Raw genomic sequence first — 27428 nt, 5'->3', positions numbered from 1 at the left:
GTATCGTGTTGAATCTACATGGGCAGCTGTACCTGTACACGCCATCCAAGCTCTGTTTGACTCAATGCCCAGTCGTATCAAGGCCGTTATTACGGCCACAGGTGGTTGTTCCGGGTACTGATTTCTCAGCATCTATGCACCCAAATTGCGTGAAAATGCAGTCACATGTCCGTTCTAGTATAATATATTTGTCCAATGAATACCCTTTTCTCATCTGGATTTCTTCTTGGTGTAGCAATTTTAATGGCTAATAGTGTATTTTCGATAATGCTATTACCTCTCAATATCGCCACGATCTTACAAGTAAAAACTCTTATTTTTGACGGTGTTTTAGAATATGGTACACAACTGAAACGTCACAGTACTCATTTCCGCATTTCGACGACTCAAACAGACTCTAATGCCGTTCTCTGACGGATGCATTGACAAACGCAGTTATCTCTAGCTGAACAAATACGCGAATGAACTAGATGTGTAAATTAAAGCAATATATCGACTGGTGCCATATGGCTCTGCCGGAAAGAGGGGGAGCAGAAGAGGGGAAGGCGCCGTTGTGATTAAATTGAGCGGTCATGGGCATCGGGCAGCGGAGATTCGGGATCAGATGGGTGGCGCGCGTGTAGTTTCCCGCATAGCTGCAGCAGAGAACGGCGGTAAAGCGAGTCCTAAGGCAAATAGCCTTCTTTCCAAATAGTGTACAACGTGGGGACCTTGCGTTGATAGTATTTGTGCCCCAAGTGTTCTGACATTCGGCACCGATATGCACTTACGTTGATAATTCTATCCTATACCAGGTAAAGTAGTCCGCTTCAAACTGATTCTATTTCTGGGTCTTGGCTCCAGGGTCCACGGTTCCGAGAAATAAAATTCTACATCATCGGTACACATTGCGTAAGTATTTCTGTATTTCTGATCTCAATGGAATACCATTAATTAGAACCCGAATGCGTTCATCTATTTTCACGAGTGTTTGAGTGACACAGTGAAACGTTGAGCTAGAGTCCATATTCCATTCTCATCTTACTGTGATAAGTGTCCATCTGTGTCGTGTGAATGACGAGTTCTTGTGAAATGTTGTCTTGAGTTTGCACTGTTATTGAGGCTTGTGAAAGGGAAAGAAGTGAGAGGGCAAAAATCGTGGCCGATACACAGTTCATTCTCCTCGACTGCAACTAAGGACACCAAATCCTACTACCGACAATGTCACATGTCATCACTCTGTGGCACAGTTTTGCGATTTAAGGCGGGAAACTGTCGGCCTTTCTAATGATAAGGAGCCACTACTTCTTCTCCCTTGCTAGGAAAATACTGGAAACAAAAATTTAGTCCATATCAATTCGAACCGGTCATCTCCAGGTCGTGTGCTACAACATTAGACTCCGTGTAATGTTATGGAGGCAGAATACTTTTCAGATTTTTACACAATTTTAACCAACACCATCACGTCATAAGCAGGTTGAGGTACAAATTCAAGCATTGCATAAAACCATCTGTCTAGTGGGACATTGCCCATCAGGTGTATGATAGTCAATTTTCTTGTATGTACACAATTTTTTTCTTGGATGATTATGTAACAGTGTGACAAGCGCTGTTTAAAGTCCCACACTATCCCTGCTCCGAAGGAATATGTATTCAGTGATAGGAAATTTCTGACCGGCATTTGGCTCATGAAGTAATTACTGCATTCTAATTTTGGGACGTCTAATAGGTAGAGGGTCGTCTCAATGTGCGTGTGGCAGAAGCCAGTCGTTAGAAATAACAAGCCATAACGTAAACTTATCATTCACCAAACCCTAGAGTGGCCACTGTATCTTGTGCTAAAAAAAAGATTGTTGTCTTTATGGGAAACATTGTTAAGCGTTACGGAGTGGATTGAATGAAAAGCCCTGTAGATGGAAATGATTATACGCCAAATTGCTTTTCTCGACAAAGCTTTCTTGTTAACTAAATAGATATCGTCGCTGGAAGATGTCGAAATCTACGGAACTGGAGTTTCATACTTTTATATGCATGCTACAGTCAGAAATAACAGATAACACCAGTACGAGAGTACCGCTGTTAAGCACAGTTTCCTATGCTTTAGGAGATACCATACATATATCTAGAATGATTTCCACCAGTGTGCTATCTCTGTGCCCTTTCTTTCAGAAATTATCAAATGCCATAGAGGAATTAAGTTGTTTTATATTTCATGCATAACTGCTTTAATCCTCACTGGCAAAAAGTTACGAATGGTATGACTTCCGTCATTTTATTTACATTTTCCATTTGACTGTAGTGTCATTTGTAACCTTCGATCCATTTATGAAACGTCAGGAATTATGTGGTCAATCTTTGTATATCTCGATATTTTGAGATAGGGCTATCGGTCCATTCATTTAAAATCTCATTATGAACCTCCAAAGAGCTACTGCGTTATCTAAAAGACGGTACATACAAATTCTCATTTGTATTAAAACGCGTAAAAAGTTTCACTTTTATAAATTATTTTTCAGCTAATATTCTCTGACAAGTGACCTTGATTATCACGCACAGTTTTTAAAGACCCATATGGGAATACAGCAATTTACAGGAATTCTGCTAAATATCTACAATATCGTACGCAGATGTAACATGTATGTGGTTTTGCTGACTTCCATCTTCCGTTATGATCGATTACCTGATTTCTTTGACATCGCTGAATGATTATCGCTGAGTGTAATGTGTAAACTGAGATCAGCTGATCGAGCCGTTAGTTTCCTTGTGACAGCGACTAGTGTCAGTACACTGTTACTGTAATGACGTTCGGAGCTGCTAACGCTATGAGCCAAACCTCTGACGTAAGATATGAAAAGTTTTCATGTCCACAGAGTATGATTTCTTTACTCTAAAGAACATTTCTTGTGGGAGTCTGTTGCAAAAATAACATCCGTAAGTAGTCTTCACATTCAAGAATTATTTTTAGAGCCTTCAGGTAAGATTAACTTACAATTTGTTTTTGTTTTTAGGTAAACTGAAGATGATCTTTTGATCGAAACTCGTCCCGACAGTGAGAAAGTATACTTTCAGCAGTTTTTGTGGTTGGTAGTGTCATTCGTGAAATAATAAGAAGCTGTGTAAATGTGCTTAAAGAGAAAAAAATGGTCCAAGTACAGTCAGCCTCATAAAAAATAACGAAATCATATGAGTATTGCTCATTGTGTACTATTATATCGCTACTACTAGCTTCGATTCTTTACTTGCTCCTCAAACTACCCGTATAATTCCCAAAGTCGATCTTTTAAAGAATCGAACTCTCATGTATAAAGGTTCAAACGTCTGATTACTCTACAAATCAGTTTCTGTGTTAAACTTTTATCTTTAAGCACGTAAGAGGAAAAAGTTTAGAAAAGGTTTCAAATATTGTTTAAAGTTTGTGGAAGTCGCAAAGTTCTCTCATTATCAAACAGAGGCTGAGTACAATCAGTGTAATTTGGGCTTCGTTTTAACCAAAAACTAGTTTTTCACGCATCTCCGTGTTTATGACCCATACCTCCCGAACTATGTGTCGCACAATGATATAATTTTGCTGGTACATTCAGTGGTATATGTGGATACTGTCTACAAGAAGCGTTGCCAATAGAGTTAGTAGTAAATAAATATAAGTTAAAACGTCATAGCTGATGCTGAAGTCTTACTGTATAAACAGTGAAAATGCGTTAACGAAAACCTTTTTCCCCCTTCATTTAATCTGTGGAGGGTGCCAGCGGGAATAATTTTCGAAAAGGTTTGCGGTTGTGTTTAAGGAATGTTGGGAGTAGCTAAGTGCTCACATTCTCAAGTACTCGGTGAACATATTTTAAGTAAATTGTGCACTGTGAGTTATACATAACGTATTTTACTGACTGTAAGACGCTACGGACTATAAGACACACCTTAATTTTTAAGCATTTTTAAAAAATAACATTTTTATTGTTAGACTGCAAAGCCAGACAAAGGAAAATTATTGGTATTTAAAACCGAACTAACCTTTAAAATCCCTGAAAATCGTCGCCTGAACTTTAACTTTCTTCTTCTTCTTCATCATCATTGTCTCTTCATTTGTAAGATGGACTTAACTGCCGTCGAGAGCGCTACTTACGCCGCACTTCTTGAACGATTTAACGGTAATATCTTCTCTCACTCTAGACCGCGACAGTTTTATCCACGGACACACTTCATTGTAGGTTGTTTTAAAGCTCCTTTCGGCATGACTTCACATTGGGTTTCATCCATCATGCATTTGTTCCATTCTTCCCTCATAAACTTTAAATAATTTATTTATCGAGACATCAAGATGTTGTAATTGTGAGGTAAGTCCTCCCAGAATAACAGCAGGCTCTGCATTTCCCGGTCTCAATTTATCTTTCACAGAATTTATCAAATGACTACTAAACTCCAGAATGAGATTTTCACTCTGCAGCGGAGTGTGCGCTGATATGAAACTTCCTGGCAGATTAAAACTGTGTGCTGGACCGAGACTCGAACTCAGGACCTTTGCCTTTCGCGGGCAAGTGCTATACCATCTGAGCTACCCAAGCACGACTCACGCAAGGTGTCACAGCTTTACTTCTGCCAGAACCTCGCCTCCTACCTTCCAAACTTTACAGAAGCTCTCCTGCCAACCTTGCAGAACTAGCACTCCTGAAAGAAAGGATAAAAGGATATTACGGAGACAGGGCTGTGGCTAAGCCATGTCTCCGGCATATCCCTTCTTTCAGGAGTGCTAGTTCTGCAAGGTTCGCAGGAGAGCTTCTGTAAAGTTTGGAAGGTAGGAGACGAGATACTGTTGACTACTAAATTGTTGTAGTACAAGAGAGCTCTTCTTCAATAAAGCACTTTTCCTTCTTTCTCACACTATGTTAATCCACAATTTCATACCAACCTCGTCCTTCCAGCCCTTGTCATGTACGTGAAAACCACCAAAAGGCGAGACTTCAGAAGGTTTTGACACTGTTTTGCGCTTGAAAATGATCATTGGATTAAGTTTGGTACCTTCAGCTCAACTTGACAGGACAACAGTGTAATGCATTTGTCCATGTCCACTTCTTTTTATAGTCACTTTTTTAGCACCTTTTATGGCAACAGTTCTATAATGCGGCAAATCAAATGTCAGAGGAGTTTCATCCATATTCGCTATTTGGCTTAGTTCCACACTGGTTTTCTTTCGATGATTGATGACAAGGCGATGGAAAGATATTTTCTCTTCATATTCTTGTAGTATTTCCTGAGATTTTGGTTTTGGTTCGCATGTTAAGTCCATGACGCTTTATAAATTTCCGCAGTAGCGCTAGCTTATGAGTGTGTATTTGAATCATTTTTGTATTAATTCTAGCGCCATTTTGACAGTGACCTTGAACTCATTTCAAAACGTCATCTTCTAATTTTGGCCATTTAACATTCAGCGCTCTATTTGCACATTTAGTCATCCTCGTTTTTTTCTGTTCTTCTTTTCTAGCCCGCCAATCTCGAATGGTTTTTTCTGTTGTTGGAGGGCCGAAATGCTGCCCAGCTGCTCTGTTTCGATGTCGTTCTGCATATGCTATTATTTTCAACTTATAGCCCGCATCGTATGGATACCTTTTATTTTTTTCCATTACGAAATTAGCTACTACTCCTAAGGAAAATATTGTACTGTTACCGATCACACAAACCACTTTCAGTTAAAGTTCACTGGCGGCGTGGACTGCAATGGCGGCTCAAGGGCTACACAGTTTTCTGGGTTTGTGATAGCGGGGCGAGAGGGAGACAATGTTAGCAAGCTTGTGAGTCCCCGAAATTCGTGATCGTCACATCGGTACACCGCTGCTGCCAGTCGAACGCTATGTTGCCAAATAGAGAAAGGTCTCCCGTGGCATCGAATATATAGCCATTTTTAAGACTGGCGGGAATTTTCATCAAACACTCGACGTTTTTCATTAGAGTATAAAAAGCACCTGAATTTTGGAGGCAATTTTTCGAAGAAAAGTGCTTCTTATAGTCCATAAAATACTGTATGCGCAATATTATAATTGTAATACACTTCTTGCCGTGTTAACCTTTAATATAAGATTACACCTATTGATTAGTAGACTTTGATAGCATTTTAAATTTTTAAATGCAGTCATTAGTATATGAAATACTGAAAATAAAATTTTTGCCGCCCCGGAAGCCATTAGATAGGCAACCTTAGTTTGGTGCGTAAATTGGATTAGCCGTTTAGTAATATACGAGTAAATGGCACAACAGTTCGTTTATGTTACAATAGTCACAAAGCAACATTCTACTCGGTGGAGGGGAGACGGGGGGGGGGGGGGGGGGAAGGGAGACGTGTTTTCACCTTGTTGTTGTTGTGGTCTTCAGTCCAGAGACTGGTTTGATGCAGCTCTCCATGCTACTCTATCCTGTGCAAGCTTCTTCTTCTCCCAGTACCTGCTGCAACCTACATCCTTCAGAATCTGTTTAGTGTATTCATCTATTGGTCTCCCTCTACGATTTTTACCCTCCACGCTGACCTCCAATATTAAATTGGTGATCCCTTGATGCCTCAGAAAATGTGCTACCAACCGATCCCTTCTTCCAGTCAAGATGTGTCAGGAATTTCCCATCCACCCCCCCCCCCCCCATTACATTCAATACCTCCTCATTAGTAATGTGATCTACCCATCTAATCTTCAGTATTCTTCTGTAGCACCACATTTCGAACGCTTCTTTTCTCATCTTGTCTAAACTATGTCTAAACACGTTTCACTTCCATACATGGCTATACTCCATACAAATACTTTCAGAAACGACTTCCTGACGAAACTATACTCGATGTTAACAAATTTCTCTTCTTCAGAAACGCTTTCCTTGCCATTGCCACTCTACATTTTATATCCTCTCTACTTCGACCATTAGGAGTTATTTTGCTCCCCAAATAGCAAAAGTGCCTACTACTTTATGTGTCTCATTTCCTAATCTAATTCCCTCAGCATCATCAGACTTAATTCGACTTCATTCCATTATCCTAGTTTTGCTTTTGTTGATGTTCGTCTTATATCCTTCTTTCAAGACACTGCCCATTTCGATCAACTGCTCTTCCTAGACCTTTGGTGTCTGACAGAATTACAATGTCATCGGCGAACCTCAACGTTTTTATTTCTTCTCCATGGATTTTAATTCCTACTCCGAATTTTTCTTTTGTTTCCTTTACTGCTTGTTCAATATACAGATTGAATAACATCGGGGAGAGGCTACAGCCCTGTCTCACTCCCTTCCCAACCACTGCTTCCCTTTCATGCCCCTCGACTCTTATAACTTCCATCTGGTTTCTGTACAAATTGTAAATAGCCTTTCGTTCCCTGTATTTTACCCCTGCCACCTTCAGAATTTGAAAGAGAGCGTTCCAGTCAACATGGAAAAGCTTTCTCTAAGTCCACAAATGCTAGAAACGTATGTTTATCTTTCCTTAGTCTGTCTTCTAAGGTAAGTCGTAGGGTCAGTATTGCCTCACGCGTTCCAACATTTCTACGAAATGCAAACTGATCTTCCCCGAGGTCGGCTTCTACCAGTTTTTCCATTCGTCTGTAAAGAAATCGTGTTAGTATTTTGCAGCCGTGACTAATTAAACTGATAGTAAGGTAATTTTTACATCTGTCAACACCTGGTTTCTTTGGGACTGGAATTCTTATATTATTCTTGAATTCTGAGGGTATTTCACCTGTCTCATACATCTTTCTCACCAGATGGTAGAGTTTTGCCAGGTCTGGATCTCCCAAGGCTATCAGTATTTTATTGGAATTTTGTCTACTCCCGGGGCCTTTCACTTATGGTGTTAAAAGTTCATTAGCTTTTCGTTGTAAGCTACATAAGTCGTTTGTTTGCAAGCAGAGGATACATTCGCTATGATTTTATGCAGATGAGGCGAACTGCTGAAAATTAAAATGGTACAAATTCGTGTTTCATTCTACACAGCATAGTGGACTGTATCGACAGGGTGAGCAGCTAAGACAAGGCAGGATGAGTAGCACGGATTTCTCAACTTATAGCGGACAATATGTCAAATTTTCTGACGTATGCAAGTAATTTTTAACGTGTGTAGCTACCTAATTATGACAACGGCAATTTTTAATGGAACACTCTAATTTTTCTGAGAGATTGGAAAGAGCCCGTTCTGGAAACTTCAGGCATAATGCGGGTGGGACTTTCTTTCCATCAGTCTTATGTCTGGTTTGATGCCACCCGACACAAATTCTTTTCCTTAGCCAGCCCCTTCATAAGTGAGTAGCGCTTGAACGTTACGTCCTCAGTTATTTGTTGGATGTATTGCAATCTCTGTCTTTCTCTACAGTTTTTACGCTCCACAGCTTCCTCTGTTATAATGAATATAATTTCCTGAAGTCGTAGCATATACAGGGTGTTACAAAAAGGTACGGCCAAACTTTCAGGAAACATTCCTCACACACAAATAAAGAAAAGATGTTATGTCGACATGTGTCCGGAAACGCTTAATTTCCATGTTAGAGCTCATTTTAGTGTCGTCAGTATGTACTGTACTTCCTCGATTCTCCGCAAGTTGGCCCAATTGGAGGAAGGTAATGTTGACTTCGGTGCTTGTGTTGACATGCGAGTCATTGCACGTTGGAGCTCCTGCACATTTCAGTCGAAGTGTTCGTACGCTTCTTAACAACAGATTCGGTGACCGATGGATTGGTAGAGGCGGACCAATTCCATGACCTCCATGCTCTCCTGACCTCAACCCTCTTGACTTCCATTTATGGGGGCATTTGAAAGCTCTTGTCTACGCAACCCTGGTACCAAATGTAGAGACTCTTCGTGCTCGTATTGTGGACGGCTGTGATACAATACGCCATTCTCGATGGCTGCATCAGGGATTCCATGCGACGGAGGGTGGATGCATGTATCCTCGCTAACGGAGGACATTTTGAACATTTCCTGTAACAAAGCGTTTGAAGTCACGCTGGTACGTTCTGTTGCTGCGTGTTTCCATTCCATGATTAATGTGATTTGAAAAGAAGTAATAAAATGAGCTGTAACATGGAAAGTAAGCGTTTCCGGACACATGTCCACATAACATATTTTCTTTCTTTGTGTGTGAGGAATGTTTCCTGAAAGTTTGGACGTTCCTTTTTGTAACACCCTGTATATTATATACCTGTTCCTTTCTTCGACAATTCTGCGGAGAATCTCGTCATTCCTTATCAGTCCACCTGATTTTCACCGTTCTTCTCACCACATCTCAAACACGTCGATTCTTATCTGTTTTTTTTTTTTCACGGTCCATGATTCACTTCTATACAATACTATGCTCCAAACGCAAGTTTTCAGAAATTTCTTCTTCAGATGATGGCCTGTGTTTGGTAGCAGCAGACTTCTCTTTTCCAGGGATGCCCTCCTTCTCTGAGGCACTCTGCTTTTTATGTACTGCTTCCTCCAGCCATAATGGATTATTTTACTTCTAGGTACAAGAATTCATTAACTTTGTCTACTTCGTGATCCTCAAATCTGATAAGTTTCTTGCTGCCCTCATTTCTGGTGTTTCTCATTACTTTCGTATTTCTTCGATCTACTCTGTCCATAATCTGTATTCATTAGACTGTTCATTCCATTCTGCAGATCCTGTATTTCTTCTTTACGTTCATAGAGGACCGAAGCGTCATCAACGAATCTTATAATTGATATCCTTTCACACTGAATCTTAATCACATTCTTGAACCTTTCTTTTATTTCCGTCATTGCTTCTTCGAGGTATAGATTGAACAGTATGGGCAAAAACCTGCAACCCTCTGTTACACTCTTCTTAATGCGAGCACTTCGTTCTTCGTCTCCCAGTTTCATTATTCCCTGTTGGTTATTGTACGTATTGTATATAACCCGACTTTCCCTAAAGCTTACTGCAATATGTCTCAGAATATCGAAAATCTTGCACCATTTTTCAAGGTCGAGAAACCCTATTAGTGTGTCTTGATTTTTTCTTCACTATTGCGTTCACTACCAAGCGCAACGTCAGAATTGACTCTGTTGCCCTTCCTTCCCTATATCAAACTGATAGTTTTCTAACAAGTACTTAGGTTTCTTTTCTATTCTTTTGTACACATAATTATCAGCAACTGGGATACAGATCTACAGCACCAGCTATCAGTAAACACGAAACTCGGTACGAATCGTGTATTTATTATCATAACTGTCTTAGCAAGTGCTCAAAATGTTGATATTGAAGCCTGGTACATGCTATAAACCAATTCTAGACTGACAGCACTGCACGCTAAATTTCATCCGGGCTTATCGCAGAACAGTTCCACGATATACGGCAATCCATGTCTTCGGGAATCGTCTGTGTTTCCTCCTAGGCCTTTTATATAAATCTTCTGCACAGATAAAAAGACCAGAGGTGCCAAGCCTGCTGAGTGTGAACACCATCCTGTGTTTCCCGAACGCCCGATTCAACAGTCTCCAACTGTTCTTTTAAGGTCTGTAGTTATTATCTGTGTGGAAAGTGTGAGAAATCCGTCACGCTGGTACCACATGGACTACCTCGTATCCAGTAAGATGTCTTCCAGTAACTGTAGCAGCATATCTTTTGGTATCTTGGATACTTGTGACTATTTAGTGTTTCATCAATAAAACACTCTCACTAAGAACTTACCGAGATATCAATTTGAGATTAAGTCAGCGTCTTCAGCGACCATTGTTGGATAATCTATGCAGAAATCACAGTTCCGAGACTGTTTTCGATCAGTGGTGAGCGAAGTTAGTGCGTCATTCCTTGCTGCGACAGCAACATTTGAAACGTCTGTGAAAGCTGTTCGCTGAAAATAACGTGTGATCCTCTTTCAGGTCGCCACAGACGGTCAGGAAAGAGGATTATACTGCTAACTGTTTCTAGGAGGCTGTGGCTCCGTCATGGTGTGGGATGCTGCTCATCGGGAGATCTTCGACGCCATTATCTCTGAGGTATGTCTTCTTAGTAAATTTAACGACAACGGCTGCTAAAATGACAAAAAAACTTTAGTTCTTTCATAATGAACTTATAAGCTCTGACTTAAACTCTGATACTTCTCTATGGCAAAAAGCAGAAAAATATTTGCTGACAGCAACGATGATGATACTGAGTAAAAGTGAGTGAGACACTACATCCCGGTACTGTGGCGAGAAACATTAACAGATGCGTGACACGCAGGAGGGTGTGGAGGATGCCAGAGACTCACGATTGTCATCAGTAGATGGTGGCACCCTTGAGGAGCAGTAATTGGCTTATGCTCTGAAGAGGAAAGAAACTGCCGTAATCTGGTTTCCCAGAAACTTCACTCAGCTGTAGAGGAACTGAAATAAGCAAAAAAGTATCTTGGCTTGTCTATAAATACTCTACGGTTTCAGAGAAAACTCCCGTCAAAGTTTTCAACACGATTTAGAGGCCTTTTAGAGCGCGTTAAATCCAGTCTAACGTAGGTTCCATAGTGGCCAGCGACGCGGTGCCTTACTTTTGCGTCTCATGTTCGAAACCCAGTTATCTACCCAAGTCCATAGAAGGCTACTACACAAATGTTTATCTGCTAGGGGATATAAGGGCCTTATAATATATGTATAATTACAGCTTGTTTTTACAGTAAGTTGGTTGGTTGTTTGGGGAAGGAGACCAGACAGCGAGGTCATCGGTCTCATAGGATTAAGGAAGGACGGGGAAGGAAGTCGGCCGTGCCCTTCCCATCTCGGCATTTGCCTGGAGCGATTTAGGGAATTCACGGAAAACCTAAATCAGGATGGCCGGACGCGGGATTGAACCGTCGTCCTCTTTTGCAGTGTCATATATTTATATAATGTATTTTTACGGTATTTTGAGGTTAAAATGTCTTTAAATTCTCAAATTCTTACATTTCATTCCTACATTAACTCTTCTTTCTTATGTTTTATTCTTAAGTTTATTCTTCAGGAAGATTTGGCGCATTTCCTTGGATGATGCCAATCGTAGAAACAATACAGACACAGAAATTCCGAACACCAGGAGTATCACGCGAAGGCATGTTTGCCACAGCAACATTTCTCCGTGTGCATCTCACTCGGGAAAGGATAGTCGTTGACGTTACTGAAGATTTCACGCATTGGCAATAATTTCACGGCAAACCACACATAACGAATGACTTTTCCGAAAACTGGGCCTTACGGTTGATTGTAAATCAAGATAAATTATAGAAAATTCACAGAAAACAATTTCAAACAGCTTCTTCACTCGTTTCTTGTTTTTCTTTCATTTTTTAAGTTCATTCACCAGACGTAGAAATGGTGGGCGGACAGGGACGACCTTATTTAAATATACGTTGGAAAACATTTGTGTAGTAACCATCTATGGACATGGCTGGATAAATGTAAACGAGAATAAAAATGACGGTGTTTCGAACATGGAACACAAAATTGTGAAGCCGCGATTCGAGCTATCTACTGTGCAACCGCTTCGGTTGGACTGCTTATGAACTATGACGTACGTAAATTATCTTGAAAACTTTGAAAGTCGTTTTCTCAGAAACGGTCGAATATCTAGGAATAAGTGGAGCCGCGTTTTCACTTATCATTGCTCGTCTTCCACTGAGCGAAGTTTCTGGGAAGTCTGGTTGTGCTACCTGCCATGTTCTTCTCGTGAGTATGAGAATTTTAGTGAGCAGGTCAGATAAACGCAGGCTCTGGCCGTGTGGTCGGGAAAACCAGGCCACTGGCGTGAAATGTGGTGGGGCAACCGCCACGACAGACTTGACTGTCCGGAACAAATACCAAATAAGACTAAATGTAATGAAAACTAGATACAAGTAGTAGCGGAGGACCCAGTAACATAGTTACAAAGGCAAAATTAAGTCGAGTACGTGGGTGAAGACGCGCCTTAGATGCGAAGAGATGTTTTCAAGTCACATCTCGGTAAATGTTTTAGCTATAAAATGAACTTGAAAGAGTTAATATCTCGACAACGCCCTAAGCGATTTTTCAAATGCAATGTCTACGCATAGGTCTCATTCAGTACTATCGGGATATGATAGATTTGTTTATAAACATTACCCATTTTGAATTACACACCGTAATGTACATTCCGCGGGTAAATACCTGAATTTTCGCATAAATGAGACGTTAAACTTCGAATATAGCGACACCATTGCTATGCAGACATAGTTAGCGATGTACGAGTGTACCTAGCCTTAATTATTTATATTTATTAGTAACATAACTCTAAGGAGCATTTCCATGGACAGAATCATTGTTTGTGAAGAAACTATTTGACTTAGAGAAGAACTAAGAACATCTTTAGAAAGCTGAGAAAATTTATGTGCAAATTCATATATGATACATGTGTTTAACATTAAACTTATAGTTTTAAGTATGTTAAGGAAGTCGAAATTGCGTATGGTTCATTCATGTCGATGCGAGGGTTTAAATACTAGCTGCCATCTTTGCGAGAAGCTTTCTGGCTGAGGAAGACTACATTTCGTTCGCGTGGTCGTTGCGTTTGAGATCTGGAACAGAATGTTTGTATGAGTGACAGTAGGATGTGTTTGAGTGAGTCGAATGGACTTACGACATTCGTATGAGTTGATAGTGAACACTCTGAAATACTTTCAACTTGGGACTTAGAACATTTCGCATCAGGTGAACTGACTGAGTCGAGGGCTCACAAACTTAAGAATACTCTAAAACATTTTCAACGTGTGAACTTCGAATTTTAATATCTTATTCGAAAATATTACCCTACTATTTTTAGTTAACTAGTGTCTTCTGTAAGAAGAAATTACTATTGTTCTGAACAAAATACGTTTTTGCAGGTGGTGTACGTTAAAATGTTTATAGTGTGTACACTATTTAAGATCAGAAAGTTTAATACTTCGTCTATAAAATTGCGTGGGTTCTTGTTACTACGCACAGAAATAAGTATCCACTTTTGTACTCAGTACCTTATATACTGAAAGTAATTGGAGCTTAAGTCTTTTAAAGTATTCCGTTACAAGTGAAAATAATTTAGTCTGTGTATGTAAGAAAAACAGTCTCGCGACCTTAAGCGTCTGTAGTTACGTGCGTAAAATGTATAAATTAGGCACCACAAAAATACAATTTAAATACTGCAAAATATTCCCCATAAGCCAGTAATGTTGTTAAGGTTTAATATCTTTCACTTTTATACCAGCAAACACTGAGAATTACTTATTTTACGGAACCTTAAGCCTTGAGCCAGGCCGTTACTGATTCTGAACATTTTACTTACATCTATACCTTCTGTAGAAAAATATTTGTGACCGTTTGATCTCAGAACTCTTGTGGAATAATAATAATATAACTGTGTGCTTTAGGTTGCGCCATTTCATAAATAATTACTGAAAATTAAAATTTCCCCGTAATGGCAGACAACAAGGAGATAGCGATATTACGTTTGTCTTCGCAGGAAACTAAAGAATGTGGCAAGCTGTAATTACATTTCCGTAAATGAAAACATGTAACCACAATTACTGCTAAGTCTCTATTCCAGAATAAATCAAATTTAACAGAATAGCAGACGTAAATACAGCAATTCGATATTACTCACATCGAGTGCATCAGATCAATAGCAAGCGAACAAAACCACAAGACAACAGCAGGAGAGAGTAAAAAGAACAGAGCAGCGAGCGATAATCTTATCGCACGATTATATATATTAAATGATAGCAGCCAGCGATTACATGTTAGCTCCTTCTATATACATCCTTGTCATAGTCTTTAGCAGTCATGAACGAAATATTTCCTGAATGTTCATAATTACAGATTTCATCACTGTTTCTAGTATCAGAATAATATTTTACTTTTTACAAAAATCTACATAGTTTGTATATTTTATATTTAGTTGTGAAAACTATCCATGGGGTGCTACAGAATATTTCACGTTAGATGATCTAGTCTCAACTTTAAAACATTACTGCGGTTATTTTAGTGTGATCTAAGTCTGGAGTTTAGTTATTTTGCAATTGTTGTTGTTGTCTTCAGTCCTGAGACTGGTTTGATGCAGCTCTCCATGCTACTCTATCCTGTGCAAGCTGCTTCATCTCCCAGTACCTACTGCAACCTACATCCTTCTGAATCTGCTTAGTGTACTCATCTCTCGGTCTCCCTCTACGATTTTTACCCTCCACGCTGCCCTCCAATGCTAAATTTGTGATCCCTTGATGCCTCAAAACATGTCCTACCAACCGATCCCTTCTTCTAGTCAAGTTGTGCCACAAACTTCTCTTCTCCCCAATCCTATTCAATACCTCCTCATTAGTTACGTGATCTATCCACCTTATCTTCAGTATTCTTCTGTAGCACCACATTTCGAAAGCTTCTATTCTCTTCTTGTCCAAACTAGTTATCGTCCATGTTTCACTTCCATACATGGCTACACTCCAAACAAATACTTTCAGAAACGACTTCCTGATACATAAATCTATATTCGATGTTAACAAATTTCTCTTCTTCAGAAACGCCTTCCTTGCCATTGCCAGTCTACATTTTATATCCTCTCTACTTCGACCATCATCAGTTATTTCACTTCCTAAATAGCAAAACTCCTTTACTACTTTAAGTGTCTCATTTCCTAATCTAATTCCCTCAGCATCACCCGATTTAATTTGACTACATTCCATTATCCTCGTTTTGCTTTTGTTAATGTTCATCTTATATCCTCCTTTCAAGACACTGTCCATTCCGTTCAACTGCTCTTCCAAGTCCTTTGCCGTCTCTGACAGAATTACAATGTCATCGGCGAATCTCAAAGTTTTTACTTCGTCTCCATGAATTTTAATACCTACTCCAAATTTTTCTTTTGTTTCCTTTACTGCTTGCTCAATATACAGATTGAATAACATCGGGGAGAGGCTACAACCCTGTCTCACTCCTTTCCCAACCACTGCTTCCCTTTCATGCCCCTCGACTCTTATTACTAAGTCTACAAATGCTAGAAACGTAGGTTTGCCTTTTCTTAATCTTTCTTCTAAGATAAGTCGTAAGGTCAGTATTGCCTCACGTGTTCCAACATTTCGACGGAATCCAAACTGATCTTCCCCGAGGTCTGCATCTACCAGTTTTTCCATTCGTCTGTAAAGAATTCGCGTTAGTATTTTGCAGCCGTGGCTTATTAAACTGATAGTTCGGTAATTTTCACATCTGTCAACACCTGCTTTCTTTGGGATTGGAATTATTATATTCTTCTTGAAGTCTGAGGGTATTTCACCTGTCTCATACATCTTGCTCACCAGCTGGTAGAGTTTTGTCATGACTGGCTCTCCCAAGGCCGTCAGTAGTTCTAATGGAATGTTGTCTACTCCGGGGGCCTTGTTTCGACTCAGGTCTTTCAGTGCTCTGTCAAACTCTTCACGCAGTATCGTATCTCCCATTTTGTCTTCATCTACATCCTCTTCTATTTCCATAATATTGTCCTCAAGTACATCGCCCTTGTATAAACCTTCTATATACTCCTTCCACCTTTCTGCCTTCCCTTCTTTGCTTAGAACTGGGCTGCCATCTGAGCTCTTGATATTCATACACGTGGTTCTCTTCTCTCCGAAGGTCTGTTTAATTTTCCTGTAGGCAGTATCTACTTTACCCCTAGTGAGATAAGCTTCTACATCCTTACATTTGTCCTCGAGCCATCCCTGTTTAGCCATTTTGCACTTCCTGTCGATCTCATTTTTGAGACGTTTGTATTCCTTTTTGCCTGCTTCATTTACTGCATTTTTATATTTTCTCCGTTCATCAATTAAATTCAATATTTCTTCTGTTACCCAAGGATTTCTAGCAGCCCTCGTCTTTGTACCTACTTTATCCTCTGCTGCCTTCACTACTACATCCCTCAGAGCTACCCATTCTTCTTCTACTGTATTTCTTTCCCCTATTCCTGTCAATTGTTCCCTTATGCTCTCCCTGAAACTCTGTACAACCCCTGGTTCTTTCAGTTTATCCAGGTCCCATCTCCTTAATTTCCCACATTTTTGCAGTTTCTTCAGTTTTAATCTACAGGTCATAACCAATAGATTGTGGTCAGAGTCCACATCTGCCCCTGGAAATGTCTTACAACTTAAAACCTGGTTCCTAAATCTCTGTCTTACCATTATATAATCTATCTGATACCTTTTAGTATCTCCAGGGTTCTTCCACGTATACAACCTTCTTTCATGATTCTTAAACCAAGTGTTAGCTATGATTAAGTTGTGCTCTGTGCAAAATTCTACTAGGCGGCTTCCTCTTTCATTTCTTAGCCCCAATCCATATTCACCTACTATGTTTCCTTCTCTCCCTTTTCCTACACTCGAATTCCAGTCACCCATTACTATTAAATTTTCGTCTCCCTTCACTGTCTGAATAATTTCTTTTATTTCATCGTACATTTTTTCAATTTCTTCATCATCTGCAGAGCTAGTTGGCATATAAACTTGTACTACTGTAGTAGGTGTGGGCTTCGTATCTATCTTGGCCACAATAATGCGTTCACTATGCTGTTTGTAGTAGCTTACCCGCATTCCTATTTTCCTATTCATTATTAAACCTACTCCTGCATTACCCCTATTTGATTTTGTGTTTATAACTCTGTAGTCACCTGACCAGAAGTCTTGTTCCTCCTGCCACCGAACTTCACTAATTCCCACTATATCTAACTTTAACCTATCCATTTCCCTTTTTAAATTTTCTAACCTACCTGCCCGATTAAGGGATCTGACATTCCACGCTCCGATCCGTAGAACGCCAGTTTTCTTTCTCCTGATAACGACATCCTCCTGAGTAGTCCCCGCCCGGAGATCCGAATGGGGGACTATTTTACCTCCGGAATATTTTACCCAAGAGGATGCCATCATCATTTAATCATACAGTAAAGCTGCATGTCCTCGGGAAAAATTACGGCTGTAGTTTCCCCTTGCTTTCAGCCGTTCGCAGTACCAGCACAGCAACGCCGTTTTGGTTAATGTTGCAAGGCCAGATCAGTCAATCATCCAGACTGTTGCCCCTGCAACTACTGAAAAGGCTGCTGCCCCTCTTCAGGAACCACACGTTTGTCTGGCCTCTCAACAGATACCCCTCCGTTGTGGTTGCACCTACGGTACGGCCATCTGTATCGCTGAGGCACGCAAGCCTCCCCACCAACGGCAAGGTCCATGGTTCATGGGGGGATTTTGCAATTATAGAGCTTTAATTACAGACTTTGCTAAAAGATTATTTTTCCATGATTTTTCCGTAAGTTTATGCAAACGTGTCGTGCTGTTTTGTTTCATTTAAATCTTCACTCAAATCATCATCATTTCAGGGATGAACAATTATTAACTATAATAAGTTCTACTTTGAAATAAACTCAGTTTTGTTAAAATTAAAAAAAAAAACGAGCAGTGAACGTTATTTTCACTGCAGATTATGTCCGGGTTATACGACCTTCTCTAATTTCTTTAGAGTTAATGTGACTGATGTGTTGGTTTCCCTAGACTGTAGTGTAGCCTACACTTAAAAACCACGCAATTCAGAGGCCATATAAACAGTGGCTTTTTGATTTCAAACCGTTATTTGCGCACTTGCAGGTGGTGACTCATGAGCTATTGACAGAACAATTATTTTCTGAAAACAACAAGTTTTTGATTCTCTACTCATCATTTGTTATCCGTATAGTCTCGCTTAGTTATTCTCGTCTGAGTATTTGCCTTCATTATCATCATCCGTCATGTCACATAAGACACCAATAAGCTATTATGACAGTACCTGGTTATCTTTCTCTTTGTGTTATGTATCCACTTATCATAATTTGGTATCTCTAAAGCTTCATCAGGAGGAAATGTTTTTAGCGAAATGCGGAATATTCAGCAAAGATTTCACCAATTAATGCCCTCAATTTGTAGAGCTTGGATGGGAAAATTAGTTTATTGGTGTTCTCATTTTAGACACTGACATAGTCCAACAATAAACAGAAAACTGCAGAAGATTATTATAATTGAATGTTAAAACTACCTCTTTGATTATTTTTTTTATTAAACACTGACCTACAGAATTTTCCCTGACAAAGAGAACTCAGACTTAACCTATTCATTTATTATCTGCAATACACAAGCTCAGCGCAGTCTGACTGCTATACATTGACAACATGACTTCGAATAATTACCACAAAAGAATGGTCCTAACAGTAATACAAGTCCAAAACATATGAAATTAAAGAAATATGAAACTACCTCCAACTCTGTTAATTGCCTAAACTCATTTCAATCACGAATCCCAACAGTACAAACCCCATTCTTTTTCATAAGAGACTTACCTCACAGAAGATCTTCATAACACGAACTACACCAATTACAGCAAGTAGCAACTACAGCCAGCTAAATAAAAAAGATTCTAACTACTATAGACTCCAACTACTAGGAGGCTTATGGTTTGCGAAAGATTTTGCTGAAGAGCAAACAATGCATTTAGAGAAATTTACCTTATTCATGTAACATACGATTTAAAAAATTAAACAGTTGTCAATAATTCCACTGCCCAAACATTACCAACCAAACATACAGCATCACACATATCCTTCCCTATTTTCTAATAAACACATAATTTCGTCTCACTTTACAATGCATGTCCTTCCAACACAGAGTCTCCACTAAGAATATCATGTCCATACACTTCCCTATCCACTCGCTAACCGCTAGTCCGTCCAACCACAGAATCTATTGCTGATGGCGCAGAGCGCTGTAGCGATATTAACAAAGTCTATAGCGCTGCCAACATACTCTCTGCCTCGTGATGAGTTGTACATTGGATATGAGTCCAGGATCTGATTCGGCTGCCGGCCGGGGTGGCCGAGAGTTTCTAGGCGCTACAGTCTAGAACAGCACGACCGCTAAGGTCGAAGGTTCGAATCCTACCGCGGGCATGGATGTGTGTGCTGTTCTTGGGCTAGTTAGGTTTAAGTAGTTCTAAGTTCTAGGGAACTGATGACCTCAGAAGTTAAGTCCCATAGTGCTCAGAGCCATTTGAACAATTTTTTTTCTGATTCGGGCAAGGCTGATTTGGGAAGGCTACCGACCATGGTTTCCTTTAGGCTACCATCCTGCCCCAACTGTCCTAAAGGTATAATGGGAACAATTCGGATAGCCCTAACGAGAATTTGAATCTCGTTTCTTCCGACGGCAGATTCTGATTTTCCATAGTTCTTCCTAAATCGCTTAAGATAAACGCCGCCTTTGTTTCTTCCAAAATGACTAGTCCACTTTCCTTTACTATACTTCTCTAACCAGAGGTAGTAATCTGTCTCCGACAGCCTAGTCGCCTCCCTTTGGTGGCAATCTCTTGCACTTTGTGAGAATGCATAAACAGTGGAGCTCCTGCACAGTCTCCTGAAAACGGAACAAGTATCTGTGTCGAGTTGTGGGAGGTGGGGTGAATGTATGGATATAAATGTGTGTGAACTCAACGCAGTCCCACTTCGAAGATGATAACGACTAATTAACCAAAACTGGTAACTACACAAACCTGTAGCATCGGTTTAATTTCCACTGTGGCATGTAAGAACGCGTCTGTAGTAAACTGCTCGAACGTTGGTCCTGAGTTGATAGATTATGCGAAAAATATCACAGTGTAAGGGCACAGTAATACCTGACATCAAGCACACCCACAGTAATGTCAGCAGTCTGGTGTTGCTTGCTTATGGATACACTAATTGATCAAAAGTATTTGGACGCCTAAAAAGGGGTACTAATGTGTGTTGTATCCACTCTTCGCTGTCATGATGCCTTGGTCTTTGCTGGGGACACTTTCAATTAGATGTCTGTTGGTGGACAAAAACCAAAGAAAGTACTGATGTTGGATGTATAGGCCTGGAGTGTAATCTACGTTCTAACTAGTCCCAAACGTGTTTCATTGGGTTCAGCTCGGGACCCGGGGCAGGCCAGTCCATTGCAGGAATATTATTGTCCACAGACCATTGCCTCACAAATACCGCTTTATGGTAAGATGCATTGTCATATCTCCGAGCTGTTCATCCATCGAAAGTAGCACACAAAACCACTGGGCGAGGTGGCGCAGTGGTTAGCACACTGGACTTACATTCGGGAAGACGACGGTTCAAACCCGCCTCCGGCCATCCTGATTCAGATTTTCCATGATTTCCCTAAAATTCCGGGACGGCTCCTTTGAAAGGGCGCGGTCGACTTCCTTCCCATTCCTTTCCTAATCCGAAGGGACCAATGACCTCGCTGTTTGGTGCACTCAAAGCGCTAACGCGTCGTGAAACATGCTAATGTTACCCTCTGAAAGTATTTCGAATTTTGACCGTTCGGATGTCTAATGGACAACGGTATCGGACTATAATTTTGAATATGATGAAATTAACAGAAAAACTAAACGGACTTTAACCTAGGGAGTTAATGAAAGCGGTAAAATCATAAGTGAATGAAAAAAGTATGAACGTTCGCCAGCCCAATTAGGCTAATTTTGAAATATATCTTTAAGAAAATTGAGTATTGGTTATTGAAGTTACTTTCGTTGATATTTCCCTTTGAATAGCAACAGGATACAAACTGACACAGTGAATTGTGAACTGTGCGTAGCAGCAGTTACCAATAACGCACAGAGCAGTGAATTATAGGAAGCAAATTTGCACCAAGCTCATACTAATGACAGCTATACTCAATATCATTACTTAATCAAATACTGAATGTTACGGTATGAAGAGTAGAACTAAATTTGGACATGAGAGGCTTTTATCCTGACACGAAAAAAATGAAGATGAATAATATCATAGATACACAGTTTATGCTCCTCTACATATGTCAGTTTTCCTTAGCAACAGTAACAGTTTAATTTTCTTTCTAATAAGTGGAGAATATCATGGGGACACGTAAACTAGTATAGTTTCAGTAGTCAGCGCTCTCTGACTATTACAGTAGAAAAGACTTATTCAAAAAGCTAATCATTTAATTCAGTTGGAGTAGTTCATAATTTACTTTGCAAGACAATAAAATACAACACTGGGCTTAATTAATTTCAAAAAAGGAACCATTCATGATAGAAATCAAAACCACACTATTTTTAAAATGAACTTAACTTATTTACCTTTTTATCACCTGTGAAGTAGATATTCTAGACAATAGTATTTACACAATCTTGCACTGTAATCCTACAAAACCATATTTTGTAATAAACTAAGGATACTTTAGCAAAAGCATATCCAATTTCACTTTTGTGGTTTTAACTTTAACTTTTACTATTCCTTTAATATTAGACCAAAAAACCACTTATAAACACTTGAATGCAAGAATTGTTCATTTAAATCAGGATACTCGGTTTTAGTAGCACTTATGTGAGGACCCTGCATAGGTTCGTGATCAGGATAGAAAATACGGTTCCGGACACGGGTTTTTAATGTCGTGATTATTATTAAAACCATGTACAAATTAACTGGTCCATGTAATTAATACATTAATGAAAGTATGAAATTAGTGAAGCAGTGGCGAAGATTTGTGGCAAGCGACATGGCAACTAACTGTACTCACGGCTCTTGATGTTCGAATGCACTATAAAATCTCGTCTTCGCATCGGATTTTCAACATATTAGAGCCATTCCTTTATGCCGACAATACCCAATAACAGCCAGATCCATATCCGAGGAAAATCCTTTGTAAAGCAGCTTCCAATTGCCTCTCTTAGCACAGTTGAAGTGTACCGTGCTACGGCTAGTCATATACTGCGTACCGTTCACACAAAGGCGCCGCTCAGTTCTCCCGCCAAAACCACATTTTACATGGCGCCATTCCACATCCGTTGTGAGGGCTTCCCTACAGCTTTTACATGTTACAAGCATGAACCAGCTTTCAATAAATATTTTCTTTTTATGAACATACTCATATTATAATAATTTATCATTTTAACCTATCCTTTCGCTTTTTTCATACACTCCTGGAAATGGAAAAAAAGAACACATTGACACCGGTGTGTCAGACCCACCATACTTGCTCCGGACACTGCGAGAGGGCTGTACAAGCAATGATCACACGCACGGCACAGCGGACACACCAGGAACTGCGGTGTTGGCCGTCGAATGGCGCTAGCTGCGCAGCATTTGTGCACCGCCGCCGTCAGTGTCAGCCAGTTTGCCGTGGCATACGGAGCTCCATCGCAGTCTTTAACACTGGTAGCATGCCGCGACAGCGTGGACGTGAACCGTATGTGCAGTTGACGGACTTTGAGCGAGGGCGTATAGTGGGCATGCGGGAGGCCGGGTGGACGTACCGCCGAATTGCTCAACACGTGGGGCGTGAGGTCTCCACAGTACATCGATGTTGTCGCCAGTGGTCGGCGGAAGGTGCACGTGCCCGTCGACCTGGGACCGGACCGCAGCGACGCACGGATGCACGCGAAGACCGTAGGATCCTACGCAGTGCCGTAGGGGACCGCACTGCCACTTCCCAGCAAATTAGGGACACTGTTGCTCCTGGGGTATCGGCGAGGACCATTCGCAACCGTCTCCATGAAGCTGGGCTACGGTCCCGCACACCGTTAGGCCGTCTTCCGCTCACGCCCCAACATCGTGCAGCCCGCCTCCAGTGGTGTCGCGACAGGCGTGAATGGAGGGACGAATGGAGACTTGTCGTCTTCAGCGATGAGAGTCGCTTCTGCCTTGGTGCCAATGATGGTCGTATGCGTGTTTGGCGCCGTGCAGGTGAGCGCCACAATCAGGACTGCATACGACCGAGGCTCACAGGGCCAACACCCGGCATCATGGTGTGGGGAGCGATCTCCTACACTGGCCGTACACCTCTGGTGATCGTCGAGGGGACACTGAATAGTGCACGGTACATCCAAACCATCATCGAACCCATCGTTCTACCATTCCTAGACCGGCAAGGGAACTTGCTGTTCCAACAGGACAATGCACGTCCGCATGTATCCCGTGCCACCCAACGTGCTCTAGAAGGTGTAAGTCAACTACCCTGGCCAGCAAGATCTCCGGATCTGTCCCCCATTGAGCATGTTTGGGACTGGATGAAGCGTCGTCTCACGCGGTCTGCACGTCCAGCACGAACGCTGGTCCAACTGAGGCGCCAGGTGGAAATGGCATGGCAAGCCGTTCACAGGACTACATCCAGCATCTCTACGATCGTCTCCATGGGAGAATAGCAGCCTGCATTGCTGCGAAAGGTGGATATACACTGTACTAGTGCCGACATTGCGCATGCTCTGTTGCCTGTGTCTATGTGCCTGTGGTTCTGTCAGTGTGATCATGTGATGTATCTGACCCCAGGAATGTGTCAATAAAGTTTCCCCTTCCTGGGACAATGAATTCACGGTGTTCTTATTTCAATTTGCAGGAGTGTATATGCATTACAAAACTCTAATTTTCTTGCCATAGGTCAAGGAATTCAAATAACAAAGAATACACACTCCATAATTGCAGATACACAGTTACATAATATAAATCTACTTCTAATCGATATAAGTGCTACACCCTCCCCCAAATCAACCAAACAACCACACAATGCTGCGTTTTCTAAACTGCTTTAAGGGGATCTCACCCTAACTACGAAAAACACCCATACCGTAACATATCCTCTGTACTTCACTGTCGGCATTACACATGGTGGCAAGTAATGTACTACAGGCGATCGGTAAACTCAAACCCTTCGATCGGATTGCTACAGCGTATACCGTGATTCATCATTCCAAATCAAGCGCTTTCAGTCATCAACTTCCAGTCTCTTCGATCTTTACACCATCTCAAGCGTCGCTTAGCATTGACTAGAGAAATTTGTGAGGATTAAGAAGAGCTTCTCGATCACTGAACGCCATTCTTTTTAACGCCACAAGCACAGTCACTGTGCTAGCTGGTTTGCTCGTGGCACTTTGGAACTCAAGATTGATTCCTTCCTCTGATTTCATGCGATTTTTGCAACCACCCTATGAAGCGCAGTAGTGCACTCAGAACTGATGGAGTAGAGCCCATAAAAATCCTATATGGTAAAATTGGGGGACACTAGATGACAATGGTGGAATACGGCATCTGCACACACCTTACCGGCTATGCACCGTTGAAGCAGCTCGTAGTTAAGAAATGCTTTTACATGTAGGTGCCACTGCGGTAGTGCCCCGACCTGTTAAAAAATAAAATTGTCGGCATGTTCCCACAATTGTAGAAGATGCCAGATCTTAGACATATAACATTCCTGTAACAATCTTTTCCGCAAAATAGAATGGCCAGAAACGTTCCGCGAGAAGCAGCACAAATTACATGAAGTTTTGGAGAGGTTCGTTTTTTACAGTGATATGTGGCCGCTGTGCTCCCCCTATTACGTTTTTTATTTTTCCTCTTAAATAAAACGTAGCCTCAAAAAATGGTTCAAATGGCTCTGAGCACTATGGGACTTAACATCTGAGGTTATCAGACCCCTAGAACTTAGAACTACTTAAACCTAACTAACCTAAGGACATCACACACATCCATGCCCGAGGCAGGATTCGAACATGCAACCGTAGCGGTCGCGCGGTTCCAGACTGAAGCGCCTAGAACCGCTCGGCCACAACGGCCGGCAAACGTTGCCTCATTATTGAACACCAAAGGGGAAAGGCAACTACACTGAAGCGCCAAAGAAACTGGTATAGGCACGCGTAATCAAATACAAAGTTGTAAACATGCAGAAGACGGCGCTACAGTCGGCAACGCCTATATAACAAGTGTCTGGCGCAGTTGTTAGATCGGTTACTGTGCTACAATGGCAGGTTATCAAGGTTTAAATGAGTTTGAACGTGGTGTCATAATCGGGGCACGAGCTATGGGACACAGCATCTCCGAGGTAGAGATGAAGAGGGGATTTTCCCGTATGCCCATTTCACGAATGTATCATGTATATCAGGAATCCGGTAATACATTAAATCTCCGACATCGCTGTGGTCGGAAAAAGATATTGCAAGAACGGGATCAACGACGACTGAAGAGAATCATTCAACGTGACAGAACAGCAGCCCGTCCGCAAATTTCTGACAGCAGCCCTTCCGCAAATTTCTGCAGATTTCAATGCTGGGCCATCAACAAGTGTCAGTGCGCGAACCGTTCAACAAAACATCATCGATGTGGGCTACCGGAGCTGAAGGCCCACTCGCGTACCCTTGATGACTGCACGAGAGAAAGCTTTACGCTTCTCCTTGGTCCGTCAACACCGACGTTGGACTGTTGATGACTGGAAATATGTTGCGTGGTCGGACAAGTCTCATTTCAAATTGTATCGAGCGAATGGACTTGTACGGGTATGGAGACAACCTCATGAATCCATGGACTCTGCATGTCAGCAGGGGATTGTCCAAGCTAGTGGAGGCACTGTAATGGTGTGGGGCGTGTGCAGCTGGAGTGGTGTGGGATCTCTGACACGTCTAGGTGACACGAACATAAGCATCCTGTCTGATAACCTGCATCCAGTCATGTCCAATGTGCCCTCCGACAAACTTGGGCAATTCCAGCAGGACAATGTGACATCCCACATGCCCAGAATTGCTACAGAGTGGCTCCAGGAACACTCTTCTGAGCTTAAACACTTCCATAGGCCACCAAAGTCCCCAGACATGAACATTATTTTACGTATCTGGAATGCCTTGCAAGGTGCTGTTCGGAAGAGATCTCCACCCGTCGTACTCTTACCGATTTATGGACAGTCTTGCAGGATTCCTGGTGTCATTTCCTCCAGCACTACTTCAGACATTAGTCGAGTCCATGTCACATCGTGTCGCGGCCCTCCTGCGTGCTCGCGGGGGTCCTACACGATACTAGGTAGGTGTACCAGTTTCTTTGGCTCTTCAGTGTATTGTGCTTCATGTCCAGAGCGAGAATGAATTCTCTGTTTCAATTGAGCCCTGTGTTATTCGAAAATCAAATGTCGCCACAAAACACGCCGCATACAGACGTGAAGAATGGCTAATTTTCGGCTGGCACAACGAGTAGACGTCTGTGAAGTACCTGCAGAACTGTTGGATTCCGTCTACATCTAGAACGAGCACATGGTGTACTTCTGCGGATTTACATAAACGAGTCGTGTCTTGAAAACGCCAGATGCAATCTTCGGCCGGCCAGTGGGGCCGAGCTGTTCTAGGCGCTTCAGTCTGGAATCGCAGGTTCGAATCCTGCCTCGGGCATGGATGTGTGTGATGTCCTTAGGTTAGTTAGGTTTAAGTAGTTCTAAGTTCTAGTTGACTGATGACCTCACGTGTTAAGTTCCATAGTGCTTAGAGCCATTTTTTTGCAATCTTCGAATGCTTTGAGCTGTCGCGGCGCTGTGTCGTAATGTCGATGGACTTTATAAACAAAATAACGTTTGAAGTGGTATGATTGGGGACATGAAGAACTTGTTTGCTTCTCTAACACGGGAGAAAGAAATATGGAGCTGACTGCGAAAACTGACGCTGACGCCCACGTCCGCAATACGCAGCGTCTGGCTTTGTGCTTTTTTTATGGTCAAGGCATAACA

The 27428-nt window shown here is 41.4% G+C and overlaps 1 protein-coding gene across 1 annotated transcript in view; it reads left to right on the top strand.

Moving 5' to 3' along the window:
- The first annotated feature begins 669 nt into the window (after positions 1-669).
- LOC126336222 (uncharacterized) overlaps positions 670-27428 on the top strand; it is a 40432-nt gene continuing 13673 nt past the window's right edge. Inside the window, exons 1-2 of the mRNA XM_049999721.1 lie at positions 670-891; positions 10816-10932. Of these exons, the coding sequence (XP_049855678.1) occupies positions 10882-10932 (51 nt within the window). The 5' untranslated portion in view covers positions 670-891; positions 10816-10881. The remainder of the gene's footprint in view (positions 892-10815; positions 10933-27428) is intronic.

This window comes from Schistocerca gregaria, chromosome 2, assembly GCF_023897955.1.
Source record: "Schistocerca gregaria isolate iqSchGreg1 chromosome 2, iqSchGreg1.2, whole genome shotgun sequence".
NCBI lineage: Eukaryota > Metazoa > Arthropoda > Insecta > Orthoptera > Acrididae > Schistocerca > Schistocerca gregaria.
Note: the sequence above shows the minus strand (reverse complement) of the source record. Positions and strands in the feature narration are given on the sequence as shown.